Here is a 21,417-nt window from a genome sequence, read left to right as displayed (position 1 = left end):
TACCTTTAGCAACATACGGCAACAGTTAATCACCATAAAGTTCACGGTAAGATGGCATTACCACCTCCATTAGTATATATGTTAACATGTGTGTGTGGAGAAACATTCTCATATATCATGTTATGATCAGGGGTTCACATGAGCTGTCTTCATCCAACACTCTCCACCTTATTTATGAGCTGGGGTCTCACACTGACTTTGGAGTACTCAGATTCAGTGACAGTACCAGCAAAACTCTGGACTTCCCTGGCCTCTGTACCCCCCCAACCTGCCAGTCCTAGTGTTGGCATTCCAAGTAAACACCCCTGTATCCTGCCTTTAACTTGGGTGCCAGGGATAAGACTCAGATCCTCATGCTTACAAAGCAAGCACTGTATAAAGCTTCCTTTTCATTTCACATCATGTGTCTTGATTCCATTCACTTCCCATCCCTGTCTATCTTCCCTCTGTCCTCGAAGTCCCATGCCACCAGGTAAAATTTAAATGAAAATAAGAAAAGGAAAAAGGAAGGATCTCATCATGGAAACTGTAGTGTGACACAGTGACTCACACAGTCAACCCTTTTGTCCATACTCCTTTACTTGAAAGTGTTTATTGCAAAGAGTCATTGTTCTGATGCGAGGCCTCTGGTTTCTGCTACACCATGGATGCTGGGTCCTCATGGGAACTCCTCTTGGATATCCTGCTGCTGCCCTGTTTCATGGAGATCCTACAGCTTTGGATAGTTGCAGGGTTGGTCAGCACCAGCCTTCCTTTGTCCTTGCCACCAGGCTTAGCTTTTCTGCATTACATGGAGAGTTCAGCTTTTGGAGGGATGAGCAAGGGAGGGACCAGTTCTCCTGCTTCCACGACCTCAGGGTCAGATCTCCCAACTCCACATCGTCAGGGCCAGTTCTACTGTGTTGCCCAGGCATGGCATCAGGCAGCAAATGAGGGGCAGAGCCAGCTCTCCTGCGCTTATGACCCCAGGTTCAACCCTCCCATCTGCCTCCGGCATTGATTGGCTTGAGGCTGGGGGTAGGGTCGTTTCTCTCCTGCCAATGACCCATGGGAAACATTTTGCCAATTGAGCCATCTTACAGCACCGACTACCTTAATATCGAGAAAAGAGAATGAGGGCCTGGAAAAGAAAATCACCCAAACTAAGAGGCAGCACTCTATGAGGTTATGGTAAGGTCGTGTACACAATCATCACACACAATGGATGCTCCAAGCCTGTAGCTGGCCTTGTCATCTAGAGAGCAGTTTTACAGGAGTAAGAGAATCCTGTCTGTCATGTAAGACAGGGAGGAAGAACAAGGATTGCAGAATGTGCTCACTTAGATCCAGAAGCATAGCATCATGGTCTCTCATTCTAAGGAAAAGGAGGGAAAACGCTGCTGAGTTTAGTTGAAATGAAGAAGAAAGTGAGAGAGAGACGGATTATTCCTTCCTGGTAGTGTAAGCAACTGAAGATGACATGTTTGCTTTATCCCCTTTGGTCTCTCATTTGATTCCTGACAGCCACCTCCTTCCCTTGCAAGCAGAGCTGTCAGGAAATGTGCAGGCTGGCATTGCAACGGAGCCAGAGACCAGAGAACATCTGAACAGTGTTTCAGAGACCTGCGGGCCCTGGAAAGGAGTGTTTGAAGTTGGCCGACTCACTCTCTCTGCTTTCAAGGAACTCTCATTTGCCTAGGCTGCAGGACTTTTCTGCAGGTAGAGGAAGTCTGAAACGGACCTTTGAGAGAAAGAAAGCCAATGCCTATTTCCTCTGAGGCTTGAGGGAGCTGCGAGAAGAGAGACATCAGAGAGAATCTTTCTAAGCCCATAATAATTTCTGAATCCGTAATTTTCTGTCCTTTGTCTTGTTAAATAGGGCCAACTCCAGGAGTAGAGCAAAGCTAGGTTTTCTATGTGCTATTGTTCTCTCAGTAAGAGGAATTCAAACTCCTAGTCTTCTCTCCAAAAAGGAAAATTAAAATCTTTCTGGAGATGCCATGGCAGCTGTTTAGAGCAAGGTGTCAATGTATGCCCATCATGAAAACATCTCACCAAGACCTACGGTAAGAGGGAGTGAAGTGAAGCCTACAAGGTTCTCATGGGGAGAAATCTGAGGTGCTATTGGCAATGATTTTTTTGAGCTAATTAAAGTGAATGAAGTTCAAGCCTGGGTCCTGCAGTCATTGATTCTGTGACCTTCACGAAGTTACTCTGTCTGAGGATAGTTTTGTTCCTCTGAATATGGAGACAAGGACCACTGTTGATTTCCTAGGAAGATAAGCGACTCTGCAGTGGCTTTGAATGCGGGTGACACTCAATAAATGGCTGCTTCACTGTTCCACTTTTTAAAATCATTTTTATTCATTTTAAATACCAACCAGAGTTCCCCTCCCTTTTCTCCCCCTCCCCTCTCCCAACCCACGCCCATCTACTACTCAGAAAGGGTTAGTGCTCCATTTTTAATCATTCAGGCTTTTGGCTTGGGAAGAAGAAGATATAGTTGACAGCAGGCCAAAAGTCAGAATAAGAACAAGAGTTGCTGTGGACTGCATTGCAGAAGCTGCGAAGGTTGGAAATTCGGATCTAGGAAGGATTTATACCAATGAGAAGACTTCTTCCTCAGGCAGTCCCATCTGAGGTAGATACCTGGAACTGGTAGTTCTTTCAAATATTCTAACTGACCCCAAGGCTCGCTGAGTTGAGGGGGCTACGCTGCACGGAAACCACCTCAACAACCAACTGTACCTACCCAGATATTAGACTCTATCCTGGGCCAGGTTCTAGAACTACAAGCGGGCAGCACATGCCCAACTTGTTATGCAGGTTCCAAACATCAAGCTTCTTCAGCAGACCCTCTATCTATGTCTAGGAAATGCCATGGTCTGAAGTCTAAGACTCAGGGCTTGTGTGATGCTCATACTAATAGCTTATTGTATCGTCTTCCAGGGAGTATTCTGTAATTCTTTAAACTCTGCCCAGAACTCTGGCCAGATGCTAACTTCTTACTTCTAACTGAACATTCTCTCCAGTGGCCCATGGTTGCTGTTCATCAGCTGACCAGGGGTTGCGAGTAGCTGCCGTGGACCTGTGATTTGAAAGGTCCTTTCTGCTGTCTTCAGTTGATAGGTGCCTAGCAGCCTGACTGAGGCAAATGTGAAAGCACGGGGGAAGGAAATGAAAAAAAAAATAGTATGCAATCAGTAAGAAAAGACACTCTGGGCAAAGGATGTTACTAGAATACAAGGTTATACAGGATGAGGTGCTGTACTTTTAGCCTCTCCATCTTGAAGCACTTTCTCTGCAAGTAAATATGAAGGGAAAATATTCACTTGCTGAATTCTATCACAACTATGACAAACTCCTTACCCCCCCCAAAAAAGCTCCCTCTATCAAGGGTACATCTGATGGCAAGTATTTATAAGTAGGCTGTGTTTGAAGTACTTTTCTGTTGCTGAGACTAGACACCGTGATCAAAGCAACTTCCAGAAGAATTGTTTGCTTTGGGGGCCTTACACTTTTGGAGGGCTTGAGTCTGTGAGCATCACGGTGTGGAGCATGGCAGCAGACAAACAGGCGTGGTACTGGAGCTTTAGATGAGAGCGTAAGTATTGGTACACAGGCGCAAGGCACATAGAGGTAAATGGAAATGGCTGGAGCTTTGAAACCCAGAGGCATGCCTCTACCAACAAGGTCATGCCTGATAATCCTTCCTAAACAGTTCCAACAATTGGTGGCCCAATATATGAGCCTATGGGAATGGGTTCTCATTCAAATCACCATAGGCTTTTGTTTCATCTTACTGTAAAAGTTGTTCAGAAATGAAAAACGGATGCTTCCCAGGGTGTAAATACACACAGTTGCCTCCCACTGACTGGGCTCAGCTGGCTCCAGCATAGCATCAGACGTTGCCCTTAACATGTATCTTCCTATTAGACCACGGACAAGGACCCACACTGTGGCTTATGCCCCGAGGCATTTGGTCTGCTTGTACTCTATTTGTCATTCAGAGGAAGCATACCTCTTGGTGCTAGCTGCGTCTGGATTTTATGCTACTTATTCCTGGCTCCGGCCCTCTCCTGATGATGCGCCACTACTACAAGGGTTACAGAGCTGGCAGGAGGAAGCTGGCTGTAGCATCAGTGATAATGTCAGGTTGCTTAGGCTTCTTGCAGCAGCACAAACATGTTGATCTTCTTCCCCTTTCCCGAGGCCACAGACCTGGGCCAGGCATCATGGGTATTTTCTTTGAGACAGTTTTATTTGAGACTAACAAGACACCTAGCTGAGAATGATCGTGAAGACCCCGGGGTACCTGATTCCTATTAATATAGTTACAAATGTAAAATCCTACATGTAAGGCTCAGGGACCATTGCAGAAGGGGAGCAAAAAGATTCTAAGAGCTGGGGCATACGGACAGCATGTTCTACATAGGACAGGGAAGATAAACCCATGAAATCTCGGCAGTGTAGCTGATGAAACAGGCCTTCATAACTGCAATACCAGTTTTCATGTTAGTGTGGAAGAGGATAGTTTTATGAGGGTCCCAGACACAGATGGCCACCTATATGCAATCAGTAGCTGCTGGGAGAGGAAAAATCAGTTCTCTCCAGACACAGCCATTTGATAGCTTATCCAGTTCCTAGTTGTCAGCCCTAAACACATGTACCTGCAGACACCACTAAATGGACTCAGTAGGGTATACACACATGAGCATGCGTGCGCGCACGCGCGCGCGCGCACACACACACACATTCACACACACACTTGCATGTATAATGATAGTAATTGAAGAACAGGTCACAAGTCTGAGACAAGTATAAGAACACAGGAGGAGTTTTGGGGCAGAAAGAAAGGAGTAAAAATGACGTTAAGTGTAGTGCTTTTAGATGAATTCCTAAAAGAATGAACATAAGTTTTAAATTAAAAAGAAAAGTCCTTATCCTTTCACCTCCATGCCCTAAATAACAAGGTTAGAGGTATGTGCTGCTATACCCAGGTACTGAGAAGAGAATCCAGGGCCTCTGCATGCTAGGCAAGTAGTCTACTAACTGACCTATGTCTCTAAGCAGTGTAATGGGCACTTTGTTTGACTTATTTCTTTCATCTATAGAATGACCCAGCCATAGTTGTTCGCCAACATGTCTCCCTTACCCCTGTTACTATCACATACTTGAACTTTCTTAAGATTCTACCTTCTCATCTGTAAAATGATATTACTGAGATGTACATGATACGATTTATTGAAAAGGAATAGACCAACAGGAGGACACCTCAACAAAGCAGGGATGGTTTCACCAGTTCCTTTCTTTCCTCTGCCTTCTTTATGCTCCCATCCCTCACCAACTTTCAGAGGAGCATGGCTGACGACTTAGGGAGAATCAAGTTCTACTTGAGTGTTTGATGGATGGGAAACTGAGGTTCTAACTTGCCTAATTAAATGACATGATACCCAGGATTAGCACACAAGGCTGTGACTTCCAGGAACCACATCATGTCTCAGTTGGCTGCTCCTCCCTTCTCCCTTATTTCCTGGGAGCCTCGCCGTAACACTAGCTCCTATCCAGTGCTGACAATGTGTGCTTCCCTGCATTGTTTCCATACTCTAGGACAGTCAGATACAGCCACCCCATGAAGACGCTGTTGCCTTCACCTGTGAAAACCCAGCTGACTGCCTAGAGCCTCCAGGTCACATTTTTTCAGAGTGGAACTGCTGGGCATACAGAAACAGGCTCAGAGGTCCCACAGCTCTGACATTATGCCTGCCCTCTAGATTCTGGCCATCCCTCTCAGACTATTCTGGCTACAAATTCTTCCAAGGCTGATTAAGTATGGATCGAAGTGTCTGCATGTCTGCAGTGTTTACTTTTCCTGAGTAGCAGCAGGTCCTATGAGTGCAGCTGCCAGTATGAGGAGGGCTATGTACGTAGGAAAAGTTATCTTTAGACAAAAGCCAGGGGCAATGAAAGTAAAAGCTGTGCCACAATGTCCCCAGGAGGCCAGGACAACCAAATTCATCAGCACGAAAATGTCTGCTTTTTCCTCTTCTAGAAACAAGATCAGTTTGTGGGTCAGTGCACTGGAAAGAGACCATGAGTGGCATGGGGCTCAGGTACTGGTGTGCCAAGCTGATCTACCTGTCGCTGAACTGGTCACGCAACGGACTCCCTTGACTGAAAGTCACCTGTGGACATTGAATCTTCACAATAGCCTAAGGATGAGAAGAAACACGACTGCCAGACATGCTCTCCTTTATCCATGAGTGGCTGCAGGCACAGAAGGAAAGGGCAATGCATCTCCAGTCTGGCAGAGCAAATATTAAAACCTGCACCTGCTAATTCTGCAGTCTATGCACATATTAAAAGCAACGAGTGTGTTGTCTGGAAATAATTTCAAACTTACAGACCTGTTGCAAGGATTAGAAAAGTTAAGAGCATCCATATGTCATTGCCTACATTAGCATTTCATGCCTTAAGGGTGATATTTTTAAGCTGGGGGAATGCTTTCCTTCTCTAAACTTTAGTTCTTGTTTGTGTACAATTAAATATTTGCATGGATTGTGGGGGGGTTGTTTGTGTCTATGCACATGTGTATTTAAGTGTCCGTTACTTGGGATCATAAGGTAATGTCACATATCAATTCGCCTTCACATAAAGCTTTGCTCTAAATTCAAAAGCTCTTAACAAGAGAAAATCTCAGTTTAAGAATCCCCAAATTATGAGGTTGGTGATACAGTTCATTGGTTGAGAATATGTATTGTTCTTGTAGGGGACCTTGGATCAGTATCCAGCACCCACAGAGTGGTTTAAAATCCCTGTAACTCCAGTTGTAAGGGATCTGGTATCATATTCTGACCTGTGCAAGCATTAGCAACTCACGTAGTGTCCATGCATGCATACATGCATACATGCAGGCAAATATTCATCCATAAAAATAAAACAAATACAACTAAAAATTTTAAAGGGTTACCAAATCGACACAAACAACTAAAATTAAGAGAAAAATAAAGCCAAACTGACTCATTTGTGCCCTGGTTCTCTCTGCTAAACTCATCAACAGTGCTTAGTAATGGGCATCAGATGGTGAATCAAAATGTCCAGATCTCTAGAAGCCACTAGACAACTAGCATAGGAGCATGGGTCCCAGAAGGAGAGGGGTTTGCTTAAGGCCACTCAGCCGCAGAGCCGAGGTGAACTGGAAGTCCCACATTGGGTCCGTGCATATCTGAAACAATGCAGCAGCCCGGCCAGAACCCACGGTGTCTCCTGATCAGCGCCATGCCTCGGGATGGACTCACCATCTGCACTTTTCATTTGGACCTTCAGTTATACACTAGCTCATTTTGATCAGCATCTATCATTTCCTGTGTGGGCTGCTTCCCAGTTCCCTGGGAGATTATACCAACTGCGATAATGGGACTGAGGCTCCATTTCCCACAAGGCCCAGCTTCATGCTTAACCTGCATGTGTGAGTAACCGAAGTTACTAGATTGAGCATGAGATCCAGACTTGTGGCAAGGTATCAGTATCCTGATTGGTTAACAGGAAAACGAAGGTCTTGATAGGACATACACTTCCCACAGATCACTCAACCAGTCAGTGGTGAGGTACAGATGTAGTCACACATCTGACTCCAAGTCCAGCATTCCTTGCTGTTTGCAGAACCGTTTCCAGATAATAAGGTAAAATTCTGCCCAGTGTCAGCCTATCATTTCAACTCCACCATTAGCTAATTCTGTAGAATACCATAACAATGGCAAACTGCAAACAACTGTTATCTCAGATGGATATTTACTTGACCAAACACAGCACTGTTTGCTTGTCAAACAGACTCTTTAGAGAGCACAATCATACAATATGAGGTCGATTCATTTCACCAGACCTTGTGCAATTTCCCACCTGCTTTCTAGACCAAGTCAGGCTAATTGTTAGATAGAGGTTTATGGCAGAAGTCAGCTAACTATGTGGATAAATTTGGATCAGCACATTATGGAAAATAAAGCTTTACTGGAGCACATGTATTTACATACATTCATTTGTATGCTGTCTATGGGTGTCTTTATGGAATTATAGAAAGGTTGAGTAGTTCTAACATAATGTACAGCCTACAGTGCTGAACATGTCTATTACTTAGCCATTTAAAAAATGTATTGCTGATCTTACATTTAGAAAATGCTACAATACACACACAGAGGGACACATACACACATAGACACACAGACACACAGACACACACACACACACACCTCTTTGTCACTTGGCATTTCTTCAACTACTATGTGATAGCTACACTTTCCTACTTTGTCATGAATCTATGTGGACAATAATTTACCTTTCCACAACAGTTTTATAAGTAGCTTGAATTCATCCCACAAATCTCCTTTTTTCTTAGATGCAACTGGTAAAAGTGAGATGTTCCTGTTGATCTAGTTTGGAGCCGAGAATGATTTAAGTGAAACTTGAAAACACAGGCAGCAAAAATACATTGTTAAGCACCATTGGATGCTTTCTCTTCATGGACTTGCTCACTGTGTGAGCTACATATTGATAGCTTCATTTTATACAAAGGGAAGTATCCAGAAGTTAAACTCACCCAAGACCAGAGAGATGACTTGATATCCAAGCTTAAAGTCAGGTCTGGCTGAATTGAACACCAGTTCTATGTCTGTCACAAGAAATTGTAACAGAGAGAACTGTGTACCTGTCAGATGTATTGTAAATATTCCCTCTCCTCCCATTCCATGCTCCTCCCTCAGAAATCAGCCTCTGGTGTAAACTGTTCTATTGCAAGGTCTCAGACATCCGTACATCCACCCAGAATGGCTCATATCCTAACCTTGTTAGAAGAGCACAAGCTCAGAGTCCATCTTTCAACATTAATACTCGGGTGTTCCCCACCAATCTTAGGCATGACTTTCTCTGGTGACTGAAGTAGAAAATAGAAAAGCTAGGGCCTTGTTTTTACTCACCAGGAGCAGGAAGGAGATGGAAAGAGAAGATGATCCCCCCTTGTCAGAAATAGGAATGGAGAATAAATAAGAGAGGAATACAGGAAAGCCACAGCCACCACGTGCCTTCATTATCTCACCAATCCCCCCGTCATTTCTTTCATTCACTTTTCTCATTACTCACTTATTCAGAATTGCTATCCAGCAACCACTATGGCTCATGCCTGTGTTTGGTGCTGAGGCAGCAAGTTTGGCATGGTTTTCTTATCATCACAAAGTCTCCAGTTCTACGGAGAACTTAAATTTACCTTGAACACACTGGAATAATGTCCAAATATTATAGTATGGCATCTATACAGTGGGAAGACCAGGAGATTCGCTAAGGAATAAAACAGGGAAAGATACAATATAGTATAGATATCAGGGTGAGTGACAGCAATAAGAGCAGAGAAGATCATCCCAACAGAGGCTCTCTCCCCCCTCTTTGTGTGTGTGTGTGTGTGTGTGTGTGTGTGTGTGTGTGTGTACATGTGTAGGCTTTGCAAGCCAGAGACAGGAATGCTAGGAAGAGAATTCCCATGACAATAGAGCAAGAAGCCTCTGGAAAGCTGTGGAAACAAGAACAATAAAAACACTGCTTTGGTTTGGAGATGGGTTAGTAAATTCCTGTAAAATTGTAAATGCAAAAGAAAGGTTTTGACATCTTCTAAATAAGTGACACACTTCCCATTTATACTATAAGAATAGTTGCTCTGGATGCAGGATGGGGATGGGTTGCAATAAATGGAGAAAGACCTTCCAGGAGAGGCTTTTGGCATATTCTAAACCAGTGGTTCTCACCCTTCCTAATATTGTGGCCCTTTAACCCCCAACATTGCTACTTCATAATTGTAATTTTTGTACTGTTATGAATAATAATGTAAATATCTGATAAACAGGATATTTGATTTGTGACCACTATGGGGACTGCAACCATAGGTTGAGAGGAGGCAGGTGTCCAAACAACAATAGAAGAGAAGAGAATGGAGAACATTAAAGTCATCATCGTTACCTCACTTAACCTTGTGAGGCTAATTGTCAGATTATTCCCTCATCCCAGAGAAGAGAATACTGATGGAGTAGGCTCATGGTATGCAGCTAAGAAGAGGCAAAGACATGTCTGAGATCGAGGTAACATTTCGGGCTGAACTCTAACTCAGAAGCCCCTACCTACTCTTTCTCCATCTCATTCTCCACTCAAACAAAAGTGTTGAGGCTGCCTATATTTTGCTTTTTTGTCCTCTATTATCTTTTCAATAGCACAACAGCCCAGTGCTTGATACCTTGGAAGAACGTAGTCAGTGTAAAACACTGTACACCGAATCCTCTCAAATAGTCCTCATAAACCTCCTTAGTGCCTCAGAAAATGAGGCTCAGATATGGGAAAAAACTTGTTCAAGGTCACACAGGAAAGCAGTAGCAACCACTGCAACCCACTGGTCCTATTGTCCTCAAGTAGCCCCAGAAATCTCATTTTTTGGGTACTTCAAAGATGGCAGTAGTCAAATGCCACATGCTTCCTGACTTAGAAAAGAGCACAGGTCTTATTTTTAGATGAATATGAAGAGGGTACAGTGAGTTAATATGGAATCCCAAATGCTACAAGAGAGCTGTTTCCTACAGCACAGGGATCTGCCTTTCCTGGTATTTTTATCTATTTCTCCTTGACTTCCCTATACTTTAGCTTTTGCTTGCAAGCCTGGCTGCCTCTCACATGCTGGGAAGACCACAGGGAACTTCTGACTCACTGTATTTGCCAAGGAGGAGCTTGGATCGCAGCCATGGAGATGGAGATGGGTGAGTGCTGGGATTCTGAGGAAGAGGAAGGTAGGAAGCATAGTCAACCTAGATGGCTGAAGCCATCCCTGTGACTGTGGCACACACCCTTGGGAAACAATGAAGGGGAAGGCCTTGGGCAAACGGTTCAAACAAGACAGAGACTAAATAAGCAAGCACAATTGAAGAGAAATTCCCACCACTGCGCAGAACAGAGAGAAAAGAGTTCTAGCACAGGATTTGACCAGCTCCTGCTCTTCCTGCTACTGTTCCACATTTCAAAGAATAGAATCCTGGGGAAATGAATCTTAACTAATATCAAAGAGTGACTTGACTTGTCAAGAGAGATGAGATTACCCACTCCCTAGTCATCCTCAGTAGTTTAGCTCTGTTTCAAAGTCTTCACTCCACCCGTATCTGCCTAAATTCTCAATAGATTATTAATCAATTTTAATCTTTAGGACTCTCTTTTAGACTGTTAGTCTTACATCCTCATTTTATACTTCTGGAAATTAATACACAGTGATGTCCAAGTCACATGTTTAATATGGCACCATTAAGTGTCAGGGATAGAATTCAAACTCAGGTAGCCCAGTATCAGAATCCATGCTTTTAAATTGGTGTCATGTTGTTCTTGCAGTCCCAAGAACTCTCAGGCCATTCTTGGCTCAATTTTATACCATGTGTTTTCCCTTCAAATGTGGTGAGTGCAGCAGACTCTTCACATCCTTAGTATACGAAGAACAAAGAGGGCACACGGTCCTTGCATGCAGAACTGTAGCATCTGAAGAACTGAACAGTGATGCCAAGTTCACTTGGCTGGAACAGAGGCTTTGCCATGACCTGGTCCACATTATGTTTTCAATGAAGGATTGTCAGTAGCAGCCTCAAGAAGAGCAGCAAGACTGACAGCCACAACAAGGTCAAGTGCATTATCAAAAATGTGACACCAAGGCCAGTGTCACCTGCTTGTGATCCAGCACAGAAGGGAGGGAAGTATGCTCTGGGTTCTAAAACCATTTCTTGCCTCGTTCGTCTCTCTTCTTCACTGCGTGCTCTTCCCTTGCTGATTTTCATCAACAGATAGCTTCATTTTTTTATATAGAACAACCTCCACATGGATAAGGATTTTTAATCTGTCACTTGCTTTTATCCCCATGTGGTTGCTACTTGTAGAACTGTTTGTGGTATGTACTCACAGAGGGGAGAAAATAAGGAAAGACTTGCTAGGAAACGGCTGGAGTGAAGAGCAGGAAAGGAAGAAGAGGGGAAAAGGGGGTGATGGGAAGAGAAGGAAAGAAAAGGAAGAAAAGAAGGTGGCAGTAAATAGAGGCAGAGGGATAAGGGGAAAAAAGAAACAGAAAAAAAGAAATGGGCAAATAATCGAGTAAACACAGGATCCTGCAAAGGAAAAGAAGTGTGTGCCAGAACTCTCAAACAGAGGAAGAAGGCGGTGCTATTGTTGGGGAGAAGTAGAAGGAGAGATGAAGGAAGTGGTTTGACCATTGCTTTAGCTAGCAGTGCTAGGGAAGGATGGAGAGGATGCCACAGCCCTGTTTACCCTCACTATCGTGAGAACACAGCCAGGCCGGCTAGAGTGTCTGGGGGGCAGTGAACCAAATCGTTTATTTCAAGTCCTCTTGCTTGCCTTTGCTTTTCTTTTTAAGTTTAACTCCAATTTATAGGGTCCATGCTCAGTGATGGATGTTTTTCCAATTAGCTGTAAATAGCCCAGTCCTTCTGAGGAGACCCACCATTCCCTGGTTCTAATTTTGGCTGTGGGATTGGAGGAGGGAGAAGACAAGTTAAGAATCATCGATCACCAACTTCTAAATCTGCAGTGCAATAGATCTATAGAGCTATGGCGTAGGATAGACTGAGAAGCACAATCTATTATTTTAAGGGTTGTAGAGGCTGAAAATTCCTCCTGGGGGATGTGTTAATGGAAGTACTTCCCATATGGAGCCCTTTTTCATGACAGGTACCAAGGGTAGGGAGACTAGAATTTAAGCAATGGGAACTGAAGTTACATTAATAATGTCTACCTCTATTTCCCCCTTGCACTGTGATGACTTTTTATATAATGCAATAAAAATCAATAGCCAACTCCAAAAGGCAGTTGCAGCCTTTACAAAGCCCATTCTACAGATGACAGAATGTAAATAACTTGCCTAAGGGCAAAATGTGCCCAAAGGTATGTGATTCATGCCATACTATGAAATTTCATTGTGAACAGATGCTCCTGCCTTGGGCAATGATTTAGCTGTAAAAGTGGTGGATGGCAGAAATTTTGACACATCCATAACCCACCAATATTAATAATTAATCATAGTTCTCATAATGACAGTCAATGCCAGGTGACAGGCATGCCTTCACCTGCAAGATAGGACTTTCCCTTTTATTGGGTAGTCAAAGCCTGGCCATCTTTGCCAATCCTTAGCATTTAATACATGTTTACACCCCAATGTCTCTTCTGCTAACACCCCTTCACATTTGATAATTTCCAGCCTTAGGTAATACTCAAATATGAGGGATTGCTTTTATATATGTTCTCCTGAAATATGCTGGTTTTTTTTTTAATATACCCCACTGAATCATCAGAGAATTACGGATTTCAGCTGCAGGGGCAGCACTGTAGTGATTCTTGTTCCAGAATTTTGATAACCCTCATATCAACTGTCATTGTGATGAATAAATGTTGAAGACACTCTGGAGTAGGTCACACAATGCCTTGTTGATACGGGCCAACCACAGAACTTTCAGATCTAGGGAAACAAAGTATCATGGGCAAATGTTAAATTCTGTCCTGCAGAACCTATATATTCACACTTGATAATATTCCCTTAACACTTTTCTGCTAAGAATTGCAAAATTAAATTGGTAGCTCATGCTGAGAACTGCCCTGCTGCCCATGATATGGATTACTCTGAACACATCTAACCTAAATATGATTTATTTTTAGCACTAGTTTCTTTTTAATATGGTTAGTTATTTCATTTCCTATACTGAAATTTCAACATGCACACATTTAGGGGAAATTGTCCCTAATTATTTTGAGGGGTGGGATGTAGTGCATGGAAAAAGTAAGGAATGAACCAGAAAAGGCAGGATGGGAGATCCGCAGTGTGACCAGTCCAGGGGATGCTGAGCTCAGCGCTAAATGTGTTGAAACAAATTTACATTTGTGACTTATCATGAAATCTTGTCCCTGAACTTTGTAGATACACATGGCAGTTCTGGAACCTTCCCAAGGACTTGATTACCTTTGCTGCGACGGCGGCTGCGATACTGTTCTGTGTAGAACGTCAGCTGTGTTTCATCATCTGCTTCTGAGCCTGATGTCCCCTTGGTTCTCCCAAAGCTGATTCCCCCTGCAGAGAAGTACCATCAATCAGTCAGCCTTTCAGGACTCTAGAAGTTTTTCAAAACCCTCAGCCATTCTGGAAACCCACAGCACTATCCTCAAGCTTCTTGCTGCTGATCCATAGTGACCCAGTAGTCTTCATGATTAATGGAAGGAGTTGAGATAGGCAGTGAGGTAGATCTGGGTTCTAATCACGGTTCAGCAGCTTCCAAGGTGTCTGACCTCGAGGCGCCATCTCACCTTTCTAAGCTCTGAGCTATTTCTAAAAAAAGGGAAGTAACTTTTAGTCTTGTGGACTTGCTTTTAAGATGAGAAAGAAATATGCCATGTAAAAAAGGAAGTCCACAGTGTGTACTAAATAATAGGAAACTACTATTCTACATATGATGAACTTAACTCTTAAAAAACTCTCCAGACAGCTTAATTTCACATACATTTCAACCATGGGCTTTCAATATGTGAGGCTCAAAGTCTGACGCAGGGACACAATGATAAATGCCACTCAGTCCTTACCAGCCAGGGTATCATAAGCTAGTCAGAGGGACAGATGGGATCCTTAGGAGCCTTAAACTTAATTCATGGCTCATGTTTTCCACAAAAGGACATTCTAGGAATGTGGGAGGGAGCAATTCATTTTAACTTGGAGGAACTAGGGAAGTTTTATGGAGGAGTGAAGATTTAAGTCATGATTTGAAGGATAAATGTGGCTTTGGCATTAGAAAAGGGAGTTTCCAGGAATGGCCTTGTGAAGCATCCCTGATGGCAGGTAGCTGGGCAGATATAGGCAACACCAAACCCAGGACTGAGTAAAGATGAAGTGCTCATACCACGCTACAGAAGGCTTGAGTGTTTCACCAAGGTGGGGGTGTATAAGAGGGCCTTTTTTAAAACTGTCACAGAAAGTCTCAGAGCAAGAAAATGAATTGATTATATGTTTGAATCAAAAAGGATACTCTGGGCACCCAGGAAATAGAATGTGTGCCTGACTGAGTGAGCAGCTAGAAGTCTATGTAATGACCGAAAAGAACAGGGACAAGATGAAATGGGGACATGTACAGAGTAGATGGGGAAAGGGGATGGATATGAGAACTGCTGCAGAGATAGACCCAGAGGAACATGCAGGAAAGGAGGACAATGATTCATAAGCTATGAATAGTTGATTACCAAAAAAAGTGAAACAGGAGTAGTAAGAACAGTGTTCAGACACTACAAATCTATAACTCTGAATGGAAGAGTGCAGGAGTTGCCATTCTTAATCTTCATGTTTTTGAGTTTTGTAGTTGCTTATTTATTTGCTTATTCATTTATTTGTGAGTGAGTGAGTTAAGGAGTTGGGTCAGGTTTTTAAGATGACACATATGTAGCTCATTCTGGCCATAAAGTCTTGATCCACCTCCTCTGCCTCCCAAGTGCTGGGATTACAGGCATGATGAATTGTGCCTGGTACTATTTCTTAGAATTTTTTAAGGATAAGGTATTGAAAGATACGGATTAAGACACTGAGAAATTCCATCCCTAGAGAAGAATCAAGGAAGTCAGAGACCCAGAGCATGGGAAGGGTAGGTATATGGGCAGGGAGAAGAGGGGCTTTTTAAGAAATGGTACATCATTTGTACAGATAATGCTAATGTCATTTGAGAGGTGGGAACCACAATTAGGAAAATACTTCCATAAGACCTAGCTATGTAGTCAAGGTTGCAGGATGTTTTCTTGCTTAGTGACTGATAGGGGAAGACCAAGCCCATTGTGGATAATGCCATTCCTGGGCTCATTGTCTTATGTTCTGTAAGAAAACAGACAAAGCAAAAAAAAAAAAAAAAAACCATGAGGAGCAAAATAGTGAGCCACACTCCTCCATGGACTCTACATCACCACCTGTCTCCAGATTCCCACCCTGTTTGAGTTCCTGTCCTGGCTTCCATAATGATGGACTACAGTGTGGGAGTATAAGTCAAATAAGCCCTTCCCTCCCCAACTTTCTTTTGGGTCATGGTGTTTTAGTGAAGCAATAGTAACCCTAACAAAGACAGTCTCCTTGAAAGATCTCCAGAGGGAACCTTTGAAAATACACTATTAATCAAGAATCTAAGTGCCAAGTTCTGTGTAATGTGTATTTCTGACCTCCTTCCAAAGTCACTGAATTCATAGGGTGATAGTTTTGTGATATTTACTTTACAAAAGAGTTAACTAAGCATCAGAAAAGAGAAGTGAGTTAGTAATACCTGAAGCTGGACCTTTCAGTCAGGGGAAACAGGAGTCATTTACAGCATTGTCTTTCAGTGTAATGGACCATTCATTTAGAAGATAAATAATCATTCTCTTGTTCCTCTCTTTAAGACAGCATTTTCTTCTTTTTTGTCATTTTAGCATTGCTGGGGATTGAACTCATGGTCTCATTAATGCTATCAAAGTGATCTGCCACTAAGTTATCAACTCAATATTCATTTTCATGAATGAAAAGGTACAAGGGTAGCCTCAACTGATCTTTGCTCCAGTATCTATCATCAGACACTGTCTCACACAAATACCTCCTCAAGCCTGGTGAAAATAACAGCAGGTCTCCAAGGCAGCAGAAGACCCCAATTCCACCAAATGAAACATCCCTTTGAAAGGCTTTGAGAAGGAGCTGCTGGAGACCCTATGGAGTTCTGGAAGTAACTGAACAGCAGAGGGCCAAAGGCCAGTAGGACTTTAAATGTTACCATCGAAATACTTTATGGTCATAAAAATTAAACAAAAAGCAATAAAGAAGTAGGTGGGAGAGGAGGACTTTTGTTCATCTACTTATTTCTCAGCTAGAAGGAAATGAAGATATTTGACAAAACAACTCCAAGGACCAAGGGGAGCATCTTCCTACTGTCTGGTGTATTATGGGCAGCAGAGTAAAAGGGAGTATTGCAAGGCTACAGGACAATACCAGACCCCCTTCTGTCCCTCAGAGCCATGCCATAACTTTCACCATTCCAGTGAAATTCTTTGTATCTCCTACCCATGGCTCTACCTCCCTTACTACCTGATTGTTTATTTTCCTACTTTGACAAAGGAATGAAGTACTCTGCCCTTCCTGGAGTGTATGTCTATGGTATACATGATTCAGACAGAATTCTCTCCCTACTGTGATAGGCTAGTGGAGGTGACAGTAAAGTTACTTGACAATTCTATTGCAGTAAGGAAAACTACACCAGCAAAGTGCTATTTCTCTACAGGACTTTGGGCTGAGCCTTTAACACTTGCTGGTTCATGTTATCCGCAGGAGAGCCTAAAGAGACAAGATGCTACTTTAATTTTCATTCTCATGGATGAGAACAGAACGGTGCAGGGATATTAAGTGATATGGTATGTCCAGGGTCACACAGTTTATAAGTAATAGAACCACCATTCATATCTCAAAAAGAGGCTCTAAAGTCTATTTCTTTAGGCTGTGTGCTGGCATGCAGTAAGATATGGACAAATATCTCATGTAATGTCCACATCCACCCAAGTGACAGTATCAGAAACCATTTTATCTAAATAGTGAGAAGCAAGGTTGTCAGTGGGGAACTGGGGTTGCAGTTGAATCTGTCTCCTTCTAAAGTCAGGTTGATAACTAGAATAGCATGGAGAAGGCATGTGTTTGTGTGTTTATGTGTGTGCACATGCAAATGTGCATGCTCGTTTGGGGAAGCCCGAGTGTGAGCAAGGAATCCATATGCTAAACACTGTAGCTTAGCAGGGCTTTTCCTGTATCCTATCATGGGAACATATTTTCTACTTCTCCTAGCTTTTTCTCTGAGTTTCGAAATAGTAACTCCCCTAACAACACTAATCAGCTTAGGAAGATATTTGTGCTTATCCACCCTTCCATATGTCTCAAAGCACAGAGACCATGCCTCTTAAGCTTCCAAAAGGAATAGTTGCAATTCACCTTTTTTTTTTTTTAATTTTATTTTCCAGTTTAAATTTAGATAAGAATCAAGGTTGCTTCACAAGTCAGTTCCAGGTCCCTCTCCCATTCCCTCCCTTCCTCCCGTGCCCTCCCCTCCCCCCCGTTATCCTCTCATTTCTCCAGGGAGGGTGAGGCCCTCCATGGGGGTGTCCATAGTGTGTCATTTCATATAGGGCAGGGCCTAGACCCTTTCCCAAGAGTTCTGGGTGAGAGTGCTCCTCACATTGTTCTATTGGAGTCCAAAGTCCGTGTGTAAACTTGGGATGGGTACTGATCTGCTGCCCAAGGCTCAATAGATTCCCTAGGCCTCTTCACTGACACCCAGATTCAGGGGGTCTTGATCAGTCCCATGCTGGCTTCCCAGGCTAATGCCTGGGATTCAAGAGTTAACCTTTGTCTGGTCAGCTGTTTCTGGGGGTTAAACCAGCCCAGTCTTAATTCCTTTGATCATCAGTCCTCCCTCTCTGTTACTGGCTTTCTTGAGTTCAGCTCAGTACTTAACCAAGGGAGTCTGCCTCTTCTTCGATCAGCCACTAAATAAAGTTTCTGTTTCCCAGACTCTCTGGCCATAGGATTGTAGGCTGGCACTCCCCAGATCTATGTCTAAAATCCATATATGAGGGAGTACATGCCATGTTTCTCTTTTTGTGACTGGGTTACCTCACTCAGGATGGTTTCTTCTAGTGTCATCCATTTGCCTGCGAATCTCATGATTCCATTATTTTTTTCTGCTGAATAGTACTCCATTGTGTAGATGTACCACATTTTCTCTATCCACTCTTCGGGTGAGGGACATCTAGGTTGCTTCCACGTTCTGGCAATTACAAATAAAGCTGCTATGAACATAGTGGAACAGACCTCTTTGTTGTATGAATGGGCATCTTTTGGATATATGCCTAAGAGTGGAGTTGCTGGGTCTTGTGGTAGGTTTATTCCCATTTTTCTGAGGAAACTCCACACTGATTTCCAAAGTGGCTGAACCAGTTGGCACTCCCACCAGCAATGGAGGAGTGTCCCCCTTTCACCACATCCTCTCCAGCATAAATTGTCATTGGTGTTTTTGATTTTAGCCATTCTGACAGGGGTGAGATGGTATCTGAGAGTTGTTTTGATTTGCATTTCCCGGATGGCTAAGGATGTTGAGCACTTTCTCAAGTGCCTCTCAGCCATTTTAGACTCCTCTATTGAAAACTCTCTATTTAGTTCTGCAGCCCACTTTTTAATAGGGTCCTTTGGTGTTTTGGAGACTTGCTTCTTGAGTTCTTTGTAAATTTTGGAGATCAACCCTCTGTCAGATGTGGGATTAGTGAATATTTTTCCCATTCTGTGGGCTGCCTTTTTGTCTTGCTGACTGTGTCCTTTGCCTTACAGAAGCTTCTCAGTTTCAGTAGGTCCCATTTATTAATTGTTGATCTTACTGCCTGTGCTACTGGTGTTATGTTCAGGAAGCTGTCTCCTGTACCAATTCGTTCAAGGGTACCACCCACTTTCTCTTCTAAGAGGTTCAGTGTGGCTGGATTTATGTTGAGGTCTTTGATCCATTTGGACTTAAGTTTTGTGCATGGCGATAGACATGGATCGATCTGCATTCTTCTACATGCCAGTCTCCAATTATGCCAGCACCATTTGTTGAAGATGCTTTCTTCATTCCATTGTATATTTTTAGCTTCTTTGTCAAAGATCAGATGTTCGTACGTGTGTGGGTTAATACCCGGGTTTTCAATTCGATTCCATTGGTCTACCTGTCTATTTTTGTGCCAATACCAAGCTGTTTTCAGGACTATAGCTCTATAATAGAGCTTGAGGTCAGGGATGGTGATGCCTCCGGACGTTGCCTTGTTGAACAGGGTTGTTTTGGCTATCCTGGGTCTTTTGTTTTTCCATACAAAATTGATTATTGTTCTTTCAAGGTCTGTGAAGAACTGTGCTGGGATTTTAATGGGGATTGCATTGAATCTGTAGATTGCTTTTGGCAGGATTGCCATTTTTACTACATTGATCCTACCTATCCAAGAGCATGGGAGATCTTTCCATTTTCTGAGGGCTTCTTTAATTTCTTTCTTTAAAGATTCAAAGTTCTTACGATACAGGTCTTTCACTTGTTTGGTTAGCGTTACCCCAAGGTATTTTATGTTGTTTGTGGCAATTGTAAAGGGTGATGTTTCTCTGATTTCTCTTTCAGCCCTTTTATCATCTGTACATAGTAGGGCTACTGATTTTCTTGAGTTGATCTTGTAGCCTGCCACTTTGCTGAAGGTGTTAATCAGCTGTAAGAGTTCCCTGGTAGAGTTCTTTGGGTCATTGATGTAAACTATCATATCGTCTGCAAACAGTGAAAGTTTGACCTCTTCCTTCCCAATTTGTATCCCCTTGATCCCCCTTTGTTGTCGTATGGCAATAGCTAGGACTTCAAGTACCATGTTGAAAAGGTATGGAGAGAGTGGACAGCCTTGTTTTGTTCCTGATTTTAGAGGAATTGCATTGAGTTTCTGTCCATTTAGTTTGATGTTGGCTGTTGGTTTACTGTATATAGCTTTTATTATGTTTAAGTATGTCCCTGTTATCCCAGATCTCTCCAAGACCTTTATCATGAAGGGGTGTTGGATTTTGTCAAAGGCTTTTTCAGCATCTAGTGAGATGATCATGTGATTTTTGTTTTTCAGCTTGTTTATATGGTGGATTACGTTGATGGATTTTCGTATGTTGAACCATCCCTGCATTCCTGGGATGAAACCTACTTGATCGTGGTGAATGATTGTTTTGATGTGTTCTTGGATCCGATTTGCCAGTATTTTATTGAGTATTTTTGCATCAATGTTCATGAGGGATATTGGTCTGAAGTTCTCTTTCTTAGTTGTATCTTTGTGTGGCTTGGGGATCAAGGTTATTGAAGCCTCATAGAAAGAGTTTGGCAAAGACCCTTCTGCTTCTATTGTGTGGAACACTTTGAGAAGAATTGGTATAAGCTGTTCTTTGAATTTCTGGTAGAATTCTGCACTGAGGCCATCTGGACCTGGGCTTTTTTTGGTTGGGAGACTTTTGATGACAGCTTCTATTTCCATAGGGGTTATAGGTCTATTTAAATTGCTTATCTGTTCTTGATTTAGTTTTGGCAATTGATAGCTGTCCAGGAAGTCATCCATTTCCTTTAAATTTTCGAATTTTGTGGAGTACAGGTTTTCAAAGTATGACCTAATGATTCTCTGGATTTCCTCAGAGTCTGTTGTTATGTCCCCCTTTTCATTTCTAATTTTGTTAATTTGCGTGTTCACTCTCTGCTGTTTGGTAAGTTTGGACAAAGGTTTGTCTATCTTGTTGATTTTCTCAAAGAACCAACTCTTCGTTGCGTTGATTCTTTGTATTGTTTTCCTGGTTTCTACTTTATT

At 42.7% G+C, this 21,417-nt stretch overlaps 1 protein-coding gene across 3 annotated transcripts in view; it reads right to left on the bottom strand.

The window, feature by feature from the left end:
* Positions 1-21,417, bottom strand: part of Astn2 (astrotactin 2) — a 972,600-nt gene that overhangs the window by 629,866 nt on the left and 321,317 nt on the right. For all 3 annotated transcript variants that reach the window (XM_040757328.1, XM_040757329.1, XM_040757330.1), the window contains one exon: positions 14,006-14,113. In XM_040757328.1, the coding sequence (XP_040613262.1) occupies positions 14,006-14,113 (108 nt within the window). The remainder of the gene's footprint in view (positions 1-14,005; positions 14,114-21,417) is intronic.

This window comes from Mesocricetus auratus, unplaced genomic scaffold, assembly GCF_017639785.1.
Source record: "Mesocricetus auratus isolate SY011 unplaced genomic scaffold, BCM_Maur_2.0 Super-Scaffold_100014, whole genome shotgun sequence".
In the NCBI taxonomy this organism is placed as follows: Eukaryota; Metazoa; Chordata; class Mammalia; order Rodentia; family Cricetidae; genus Mesocricetus; species Mesocricetus auratus.
This window is presented reverse-complemented; position numbering and strand designations above follow the sequence as displayed.